An 11968-nucleotide genomic window follows, 5' to 3' on the forward strand; every position below is an offset into this window, starting at 1 on the left:
CCTGTAAAGGAGCATAACATAATGCTCTGCAAGCAGTCCCTCGCAGGGAGCCACAGACGTTCACAGGGAATCAGTCTCAAGTTATGTAGACTCCCGCCCTGTGAATGCCGTTCTAGGCACACAACCGCCGGACGTGGACGGGACAGAACCTTGTCTGCCTCGGGAGACCCGCACTACAATAGCCCAACTTCGCTCTGGCTATTGCAGCAGGATCAACAGCTACCTGAGCAGAATCAACGAGGATGTGCCCAACCAATGCCGGGCATGTGGAGGGTCGCCACATGACTCCCGGCACCTCTTCACATGCCCTNAACGCCCCTGTCCCTATGGACAGCCCCTCTGGAAGTTGCACACTTCCTGGGCCTCCCCCTAGCTGAAATAGACGACAACGTTGATGGATGAACCGCCCGAACGGAGCTTAGTAGCAGCTAGTACAACAACAACAACAACAACAACAACAACAACCACAGTATCAGCAGTAACAGCGCAAAGAGGAGCAACGCCAACAGGAGCAACGCCAACAGGAGCAACGCCGCGGGAGCATAAGTGGTGGGCGCTACGCCTTCGCCGCTGATCAGCAGCAGCGCCGTTAACACGGCTACTCTTTTGCATTGTTTTAGTTCTTTGCTTATGTTTAAATTGCCTATACCAGTATACCTAGCCTCTCTTAAATTAGCCTTTAGAGTTCGTTTGATTTTTTTTTGGTTTTTTGTCATTTGCTTCAGCCACATTCCTTACTTTTAGATTCCGTTTAGTTAGTAAATTTTTAAATATTTACATACCTATTTTTTCTTATTGTTGCTTAGCTTAGACATATCCCGTGTATTTGTTTTGTAGGGCAATTCTCGTGATTTATAGATTAATTTGAATTTCGTACACTGTTTATTTTTCTGCCACTATTGGCCATACAAAATCCGTTTTTTTATTTTTGTTCACTCAGCCGATTTTCACTTCATTCAATTTTTGAATTGCTAAAATTTGAGCTGACATAGGTATATATGTATGTATATTAGTGCATATACATTTGTATGTACATATGTAGCCACATTAATTTCACTACCGTTCCGTGAGGAGTCACGACAACGCCCAAGGCTTCGCGTGGAGGTCACGTTGAAGAAGGGTGGGATGACTCCACCTGACAGGACGGGACTGGACCATTCCTCTATAGTGCTTTTTCTTTCACATCTTCCTTTTTCTTTGTTATGTGTGGTGACTTTCTCTAATACTCCAGCATACCCTAAGGCACGATTAACTTTTTGTTTATGTAGCGATTACCTTGACAGGCGGAAATGACACCCCCCAACCGACGAGCTAGCTTAGATAAGCGTGCCTGCACGCCGCCTCGCAGGGTACAAATAAGCAGCACATTACTGTCCATGATAGGATGTCTTCCAGATTTCTGGGCTCATATCGCCTTATCAGCACGGATTCATTAAGGGTAGGTCCACTTCTTCAAACTTGTCCTTATTTTCGAATTTTATTTTAAAACAATTCGAAATAGGTCAACAATGCGATGTCATTTTCACCGACTTTTCGAAAGCCTTTGATAAGGTGAGTCCTAAAACACTACTAGGAAAGCTGGATTCAATTGGACTTCATGCTAGCACGCTTAAGTGGCTTGCATCTTATCTTGCTGATAGAACCCAATTCGTCCGCATAAATAACACTAAATCAGATGCGATTAAAGCCACTTCTGGTGTACCATAAGAGTAGGTGCCTTATGATGGCATTGCCGACAATGTCCTTTATGCGAATGCAATGAGCCGCTCTTCTTTGTTACGGCAAGCTAACACTGCACCTACTCCATATGGTGATGCATCACAGGCCAACACTAAAAGCTTTTTTGGATAGTAACGTATTAGCAGGCTATCCGAGTTTAACATTGCTTTCAAATTATCAAAAGCCTTGTGGTGTCCTTTTGTCCACTTCCGCCGGGCCTTCTCGTCAAGTAATAGTGTGTTATAGAAATTAAATAATATAGCTTTGACTTTATCTCTTCTTGGTGAGACACCCTGCTTGCTAATATGGTATCCCGGAAAATCTACTTGCGTTTGCCCAAAAAGACATTTGTCCTTGTTTACTGTTAATTTGCTTCTTCGATTCGATCCAGTACTGCCTCTAAGTTTTCAGAGTGCTCTATTCTTTTTTTACGTGCAATAATAATGTCATCTCCATAATTTTCTGGAAAAGTCCCGGAGCCGCTGACACTCCAAACGGCAACCGCTTCACCTTGTATAAACCCTTGTGGGTGTTCAATGTGAGTATCTCCGCCGAGATCTCGGCTACATTTAACTGTTGGTAGGCTTACTCTAAGTCTAGTTTTGTAAACAATTCCTCTCCGGCGGTGGCCGCTTATACTCTCGAAAAAAGTGGTAAGGGATAAGCATTTGGTTTTATCACCGCATTGACCGTATTACGGTAATCGCCGCAGATTCTTATATCGCCACTCGTTTTGAGTACGGGGACAATCGGCGTAGCCCATCGCGAAAAGGAGCTCTATTATTTCCTGTGCTATCCACTTCTCGATTTCTTTTTCGCAAGCTGGTATCAACGCAATGGGGCAAGATCTGATCGAAAAATAGGTTCTGATCCCGGCATCAGATCAAGTAATATGGGTGGCCCATGGTGTGCTCCTAAAGCTTTACTAAATAGTCTGCTGTATTTGAGTTTCAACTCGTTTTTCTTGGCTTCTATCACCACCGCATGGACCCCTCCAAAACGATTCCTAACACCAATTTCTCCCCAGGTAAGCTCCGACTACTACATGAAACTTCCAAAAGTCTCTTTTTATTAACCTCTAACTTCTAACAATCAAATCTTTTCTACACATGTCGCTGCACTCACGTCTCCGCTCTCAACCTCTATTGCCTATTCTTTGTCTTCTAAAAGTTGTAGGGTTGCCAAAGAATACCGCACAAATCAAAACGACAACTGACGGAAGCCGTCGTGCGCCGCAAGTGTGTTTACTCTGACGGATTTCATGCGGCAACTGTACAGCTGTTCACTTGCCGCCGACCGCTTTAACGTCGTCCGCTGTAATTCTGGGTAGAGCTTTACTGCCATACCTAAACAAAAGCGTTAACGCTACGTCAAATGCAGAAATAACACCAACAATAAGCATAGGTTTGTTTTGTGTGTAATACGAAAATGACAGTTTCGCCGTTTTCTGCAGCCAACTTTAATACCAAACGCCCTGTCAAAATCGCCTTTTCCAACCGCCCAACGTTGCCTCCGCGTTGTTTTGGTATGGTTCATACAAAGTGTAGAGGCATGAGAGTTTTTTGACATCCAGACAACGCTGACGCTTTTGTTTAGGTATGGCAGTAAAGCTCTACCCAGAATTACAGCGGACGACGTTAAAGCGGTTGCTTCTGGTATTTAAAATGTCAAAAGAATAATCTACTTTTATAAAAATTATAGTAGGCGATGTGAAATATAAATACAAATTTAAATAAAAAAAATTTAATAAAAAAAATTTAACTTAGTGCGACTTTCATTATTTGTAAACTTGTTTCATTCCAGAAGCAACAAAACATCCTTCTCAGCGTTTATGTTCCCATAATAGCGTTTATGTTCCTGGGTTAAGCAAACGTTACAAAGTCTGGTTTTCAATCACCTTTTTTAAAGATTCACATGCAAATACATTTTGAGCCAAAATAATCAGATCAGCTACCACCATCGATTTAATATGGAATGTTTCAACTTATGAAAAAGGGGTTTTTGGTTAAAAGTTCAGATTTTGCAGGTCATTTGAAAATTTTGAGTATTAACCTTTTGTTAACATTACGAGATATACGTAAATAACGTAGGAACCATGATAAAAACATTAGAAGGTAAAACCATTCTCTCAATTCGTCGGCCATGATTTTTTTCTGACGTTTGCAAACATTTTAAAATCATATAAAATAAAAAAAAAAAATGAAATTGTTCACAATTGTTGTTGTTTGAGATTAAAAATGAGAATGTGTGTGTGAGCCTGAGCTCGAATTTTAAAATTATATTGTTGGCAAACGTCAGACTGCCTCTCAATGATTTTACCTTGTAATGTTTTTATCATGGTAGGAACCACGAAAAAGTATATTAAGTACATTTTGTGTGGTTTTATAACCCCCATGCTGAAACTGTACATTTGACTTCGCTAAGAATCGTATAATAGGTATGCTCAAATCCGCGTTGTCGTATCGTAATTTCGAAGTTTTGTCAAAAAGTTTTTTGGGGAGTGTTGCTAGAGTGACAGTTCTTGGCCAGATATAAATCTGGGTCGTTCCGGTTACGTAGACTCGACTGTCATGGGAACGCTTTACAAATGGCTAATAATCACTGGTTTCAGATTTCACTCTTCACCTGCAATCATAAAATTTTTTAGTTCTGTCAAAATAGCTCTATGAGAAATTCGAATTTCTTGTTTTTGGTTGGCAACGCGGTAAATAGTTACGGCCGAATTACTGCATACCATTTTTATATATTGCGGAGCGGAGCTCTGAATTCGTAACTACGAAAATTTGGATTTCAGCATGGGGGTGAGTGTTATTTATAATTTACCAAACGCTCATTACCATGATAGCATGCCAATCACTACTATGTAGAAACTTTATCATATCTTCTTTATTACTAAAATCAACGCGGTAGCCATCTTTGTCAATGTCAACTTCGTAGTCCATCGGTGTATAGTCTTTTGATAAATTCTCAGCAGGTATTCCATCCTTCAATAAAAAAATAAACAGTTAAAGAAATTACTACAGTAAATTTAATTATATTTCCTTACAATGGCCTTGAAATTTTTAAGAACAGGTCGCATGCACTCAGGATAGTTGCTAGATTTCGTTACCGGGTTCCCGGCTAACATTAATTCGTCTGCCTTCACGTCGTTCAAATCACGGCATACACGAGATGAAGAAATGATCTGAATATGTAACATATGCATACATATGTATGTATATATGTATGTATGTATATATGTATGTATGTATATTAGGGTGTTTCATTTTTAGGCGATATATCGCATTTAATAATATAAAAGAAGTATTTCAAAATTTCAATTTTGTGGGAAAACTCAAAGTTTTATCAATTCATACAGTTGGTATACAAAAAGACAGATGGAAAAACACATATATTCGCCATATTTGGGAAGTATGGTTATCTATTAAACTGAACATATTCTACTTATCAAGCTTATTATAAGCATAATGAAATCTCCATAAACGTAAATTTTGGGTTACCTTCTCTTTATTATTAAACGTGCGATATTTCTTTTTTCTGTGGTACCTGAAAATCTAATACATACTTAATAAAAAATTATGCCGTTTTTTCTAGGTCTCTTTTATACCACGATGGTGCTGTTTCTGACAAGTTTACATGTCGTGAATGTTACTGCTGAACGAGGAGTTCAATTAATGGGACGATATAACATACATAATACTTATTACAAGTTGTGGCAATGCATATGAAGACATTTAATTTATTATTAACATTTATCTTTCCAGCTCTATAGCTCTACGGCTGAGCTCAGGCCATCTGGAGCCACAGCTGGCGGGCTGTGGACGGCCTAAATTTAGGCTAGCTGCAAATAACCAATAAGCAGCCCCTGACTAAGAGCGGTAAGAGTGGAGGGCGTGGCATAAAGGGCCACAAAAGCCCTGCAAACTTAAGCGTCAAGGCGAGTCGATGCCGCTCTTAAGTAATCGTCCCCAGCCCCATCGGGGTTTGCACCGAGAGAACACTTACCCAAGAGAGGGAGGCAACACGCGACGAGAGATTTCCCAACCGCAGATAAATACTGGTGGGGCCAAANAAGCCCTGCAAACTTAAGCGTCAAGGCGAGTCGATGCCGCTCTTAAGTAAGCGTCCCAGCCCCATCGGGGTTTGCACCGAGAGAACACTTACCCAAGAGAGGGAGGCAACACGCGACGAGAGATTTCCCAACAGCAGATAAATACTGGTGGGGCCACTCTGGTATATGGGGTTTAAGTGCCCGGCAGCACATGCGTCTGTACATCAGTAGGTACGGCTGCAAATGTTACGCTTTATTTTTCACTTCGGTGCACTGGTCAGCGTCTGCAACAATGCTAGGTGCGACTCCGAGGGCACACTAGCTCTCCCAGCTGAAAAAGAGCAGGTTGGACCTAGCATTTCAAAAATTATAGCTTCAGGACCTGCTGTCAACTCGACTCCAATTACGCACCAGCGCGGACCGAAACACCCACCATGAGCGCAAATGTAAACTGTGATACAATACAGAAGTCTACCACGAGGAAATCAGGTTTACCGCGCCAAGATTTTATCAGGAAAATGCGTTTGGAAGAAGAAAAAGCTTTGTACAAATGTCTTAAGTGCCTTCAACCAATGAAGACGGCCTTGGCTAGTCAGACAAATTGGTATAAAAATGGGATCTCTGAAATGGACGATCTCTTTGACATAATATCTGCAAGCCGAAGGAACTGGCAAAGAGCAGAACAGGAAATACGGCAANCTGGTATATGGGGTTTAAGTGCCCGGCAGCACATGCGTCTGTACATCAGTAGGTACGGCTGCAAATGTTACGCTTTATTTTTCACTTCGGTGCACTGGTCAGCGTCTGCAACAATGCTAGGTGCGACTCCGAGGGCACACTCGCTCTCCCAGCTGAAAAAGAGCAGGTTGGACCTAGCATTTCAAAAATTATAGCTTCAGGACCTGCTGTCAACTCGACTCCAATTACACACCAGCGCGGACCGAAACACCCACCATGAGCGCAAATGTAAACTGTGCTACAATACAGAAGTCTACCACGAGGAAATCAGGTTTACCGCGCCAAGATTTTATCAGGAAAATGCGTTTGGAAGAAGAAAAAGCTTTGTACAAATGTCTTAAGTGCCTTCAACCAATGAAGACGGCCTTGGCTAGTCAGACAAATTGGTATAAAAATGGGATCTCTGAAATGGACGATCTCTTTGACATAATATCTGCAAGCCGAAGGAACTGGCAAAGAGCAGAACAGGAAATACGGCAAATTATGTATCTGAAGATTGTAGATACGCCAACTGTACCGGTCCACGAAATGGCAGCTTCAAGTCCAGCTGACGCAGAAAATTGCAAACGAGCTAAGGAAGGGTATCCAAAAGGAAGGACGTTAAGCCTAAAAAGAATCGACCAGATAACCTATCGGTTCAAAATCGCGGACCAACAAGAGATAATGACAAAAGCAGAAGGATACAGCAACNTAACCTATCGGTTCAAAATCGCGGACCAACAAGAGATAATGACAAAAGCAAGAAGAAGCTCGTAGTCCGACCTCCCAAACCAGACGCGATAATGATTAAACCAGCAGAAGGATACAGCAATGCTGACGTGCCAAAAACGTAGCAAAGTGAACCCGGACGATGAAGGAGGCGCGCGTAAAATCCGGAAAACAAAGACGGGCGCTATCCTACTTCAGCTAGAAAAAGGTGCCAAAGTCAGAGACCAGTTTTGCGACTCAGCAGAGGAGGAAGGACTCAAAGAGAAGTTGCGAGACTTAGACGCGTTTACAACCCAAGACGTCCAAGGAGTACTAAAGAAAATTTCTCCAGACGCCGGAACTATGAGCGTTACCCTTACGACGCCAAATAGCCGAGAACAAATGCGCACATTTGTCAAATTACCAGCAGAAGACGCTGCGACCCTCCTAAAAGCAGGATCAGTTAAGGCAGGGTGGATTAAAACACGCATCCGCGCGGCTAAAGGCATAAAACGATGCTTCAGATGCTTCGATTCGGCCATATGCAGTGCAACTGTTATGGCGAAGACAGAAAAGCTTATGTATTCGCTGCGGTGAAGCAAACAATAGGATAAAAGAATGCCGAAATAAACCGAGGTGCTGCCTTTTTCTAAAAGCCGAAGAAAAAGCAGTTGGCCATACAGAAAAAACTGTGCCAAATGACAGGAATTTTGCAAGCCAACATGCCCCGAAGTATAACTGCAGATGAAATATTGAGTCACATCGCGGTGGAAAAAATTATAGATGTGGTGCTTACAAGCGAACAATACAAACAGCGAAACGATAGAACCTGGCTCGAGGACAGGACCCGCACAGCGGCTCTGTGCTTACCAAACATAAGCAACCACAGTGTTTTTATCAGGGACCGTAAATAACAGTTACCTTTTTTCAACAGCTAAACTTGGCCAGATATTTTTAAGTCGAAAATAAAAGTCCTTTCCTAATAATAAACACACCGCTTATCCAAATGAAACAAGTTTGGTATCAACTGAAACAGGACTAAAATAGCTTCAAAACTGAAATATTTGAAATATTTAAACGAGGAAAGCCAGCAAAAAGCCAGCTATTGAAAAATATTTAAATAAAAAATGTTTTTTAATTAGNAAACAGGACTAAAATAGCTTCAAAACTGAAATATTTGAAATATTTAAACGGGGAAAGCCAGCAAAAAGCCAGCTATTGAAAAATATTTAAATAAAAAATGTTTTTTAATTACCATAGAACAACCCTTGGTAGCCTTCGATCGTTATTTCTGTTTAAAAAAATAAAAAATATCTGGCCTAGTTTAACCGTTGGAAAAAAATAACTTCTATTTACGGTACCTGGTTTTAATGCTTTGTGTGGATAAAAAATAACCAACACACTCATGAGTTGATATCTAACACCAAATGACCAGATTGAAATTTTTCAAAGAAAATTAGACCTCTGAAAGATAAAGCCCTACAGATTGGCGGAAACATTGTAACAGCAGGCGACTTTAACACGACAGTGGTAGAATGGGGAACGACATCAACAAGTTCCAGGGGAACACGAATCCTAAATATGGCAGCCCGGCAGGGACTGGTTCTAGCAAACAGGGGAAATACTCCCACATTTAGAAGAAAAGGCTGCGTGGGGCCATCCCGGACATTACTCTGGTCTCCGAAAGATTAATAACTCGAAGAATTTACCACCAGCGACCACAAATACATACGTTTCGACATAGAGAAAGCAAATTGGCCAGGCTCCGTAGGAAATAAAAGTACTAGGAAGTGGATGACTTCCAAGTTAAACTCACAAAGGTTAATCTGCAACATCTGCAAAACTAACCTATCAGACCATAACATTGATGCCAAAAAACTATGACAACGATTGTCAAAGCCTGCAACGCATCCATGCCAAAAGCCAAACCATTCAAGAAAGCAATTTTTCACCCAAATTTCACACTTTTTAATCAGAATCTTTAGAAAAAATTCTGGTATGCAGTTTTGTAGCACATTCAATTCTAGTCTGAAGAAGTGCAAGTTTCAAGTGGCTAAAAAATTCCGTTGATTTTTGAGAATTTTTTTGGTTAAAGATGTTTCACGTTTTTTCCATACAAAGTATGTCGACAATTTTCTTTTATATGGAGGACACTGCCAGCAAAAAAATTGCCAAAAATCAACGGAATTTTTTAGCCGCTTGAAACTTGCACTTCTTCAGACTAGAATTGAATGTGCTACAAAACTGCATACCAGAATTTTTTCTAAAGATTCTGATTAAAAAGTTTGAAATTTGGGTGAAAAATTGCAAAATTTTTATAATTTTTATACATAGTCTAAAATCTGAATTTATATGGTGTTTGTTGTATAGCCAGCTAGGCTTTTTTAAAAAAGTAATAAACATTAAATAAACAAAAGACAAATAGCCAAAACTGGTCAAAATATCGCACTCCTATTATTTTGTGGACAACTGTAGGTGAAGTTAACTTTTCAATAGAAGACCGTAAATACTATTAATCTATCTAATATTACCAAAAAAAAATTTTAGATCGCCTGCCTGGCTCTCATGGCCTCATATTTAATAAAAGTTTTTGAGTGAAATAATGAGTAAATGCTGATTTAACTTATTTTGCGCATAATGATTACATTACCAGTTCTGTACTATTAATATACGTTTGAAGAAGTAAATAGTGACGTTTGGCGTGGAATACCGCGTATACCTAAAATGTAATATTACGTATGCGGCTGCGGTTTCGCGCGAATTCGCTCGTCATCGCTTACAATGTATCTGCGTAAATTGGTTAACTGGCTTACCGAAATCACAACATACTAAATGTAGGCATTCCACTGCCAAAGCATAGTACCGAAACCCCAACGTGAGCTGGGACGGAAAAAATTTAACTTAGTTACCCTATCTCAATAAGAGCCTACTCTACACAGTTAATAGTATATATAATATTACTATATTTAGTAAGTGCCGTTTGAACTAATCTAATTCAAAAGTTTTGAAGAAAACAAATTTTTTTTGCTCTTGCATTTGTCGGATACGAGGTATTGCTCGCCAACCGATGATGTATGTACGAATATTTTATATTTATGTGTACAAAGGTTTATTATTGCATACCATTTCATCTACAGCGCGGCTCCAAAGAAGATCGATTTCTTGTTCGTCAATGTAAAGCTGCGATAAACAAACTCTTCGAACAGAATCTTCGCATTCAACTCTCGGATGCATCATTCGTTAATTTGCAAGTACAATTTAATGTCGGTGACTTTAAATTTGGACAAATTTCCCCTCATGCCAAGCTTACAGAGGCAATAAACCGTTTGTTCACCTGTATGGAGCGTATTAATGGCGTAAGCGGAATATTGAATTTGAGTCGGTTTAATGCCCAAACTGAATTTTTCGACTTGATTGTTAATCTGGGCAATCGTACAGTACTTGAAACCGTTTGCAATTTAATTTATCGGAATGAAAAATTCAGATTAGTGAATGGATTTAACCTCAGCGAAAATGGTATTACCTCTGTAGCGCCACTGGCGGTATTTTCTGGAGTATCTTTTGCAGTTTTGGATTTAAGAAAAAATAAAGTAAGTTTTATTTTTCAAAAACATTGATATACGAGGGACACTAAGTAAGTCTCTAGACTAGCCAAGAAAAAAAACATGATTAGTATACTGTTGCATATACTGGTACCTCAAAAACATGGTTTTTGAACGTGCCAATAGCTTCTGGCGATAAAAATGGTTGCCCGCGCAGTTTATCTTTGATGTACGCGTACAATGAAGAAATCATTACGCGCTAAATCCGGACTGTACAGCGGAGGACCCATCAATTTGATGCTGTAAGTGCTTAAACAAATTATTTGTTTGCTAGATGTGTGAGAGGTCACATTGGCTTGATGAAATACGTCACCTGTTATGATGTAATTTAACTAACCGCACTAATCGACACGAGCTACATTATGTAGGATTCAACGGGCTCATACCATGATTCAATAATACAAGGTTGTGTAATTTGTGACAGCTAAAAGTTGACACTCCTTTATCTAGATTCGTATTTTGGAAGTAGGAGAAAGGGGAAGAATGTGATCGCAGTTTGCGAAAACGGTAGTAGAATGGTACTACAAAAAGTACGCAAAGAATACAATTAGAAGTAAAATGTGTACTATTAATTCTATGCGAATTCGCAATATATTTGGTGTTTTAATGGAAATACTAAACAATACATAGAAATATGCATTTTTGATTTAAGTTATTCGTCATTTCCGGGAACAAACCTAGAATGCCGACCGTTCAGCTATGCAAAAACGAAAAATGCAGTTCAATAGAACTTTTTATGCTCATTTCAACCATGCCAAAATGATTTGTCGCAAGTAAAAAATGAAGAGGTTCTAGAAGGTTAAAGTTCAATTTTTAGATATTTTAAATATTAATATCTTGTGAACTTTATAACCGATTAAAAATCTAATGACGTCACCATAAAGGTAATTAATTTGTTCTTCAGCTGATATTCATAATTTATATAAAATATTATATAAAATACAAAATTTTTAAACCAAAACCACTAAAAAACGAAGAAATATTATTTTTATCATGAAATAACCTTTTTTGAAAAAACTGCATAATTAATGGCAAAGAATTTTATATAATTTAGAAAGTACAAGGTATTATCTTTAATTCGATATTACATACTTTATCATGATCTACTTTTGGGTTTCAACAATTTAGTGATAATAAAAAATACAAATAAACCTCTTATATCTTCTTTTTT

The 11968-nt window shown here is 39.3% G+C and overlaps 1 protein-coding gene across 1 annotated transcript in view; it reads right to left on the minus strand.

The window, feature by feature from the left end:
* Positions 1 to 11968, minus strand: part of LOC108369719 (nuclear RNA export factor 2-like) — a 42458-nt gene that overhangs the window by 20564 nt on the left and 9926 nt on the right. The window contains 3 exon segments of the mRNA XM_017624889.1: positions 4557 to 4703; positions 4766 to 4903; positions 5247 to 5258. Coding sequence (XP_017480378.1) covers positions 4557 to 4703; positions 4766 to 4903; positions 5247 to 5258 — 297 coding nt within the window.

Source organism: Rhagoletis zephyria, unplaced genomic scaffold, assembly GCF_001687245.7.
Source record: "Rhagoletis zephyria isolate East Lansing unplaced genomic scaffold, Rhagoletis_zephyria_1.1 Rzeph_scaffold_03818, whole genome shotgun sequence".
NCBI classification, from domain to species: domain Eukaryota; kingdom Metazoa; phylum Arthropoda; class Insecta; order Diptera; family Tephritidae; genus Rhagoletis; species Rhagoletis zephyria.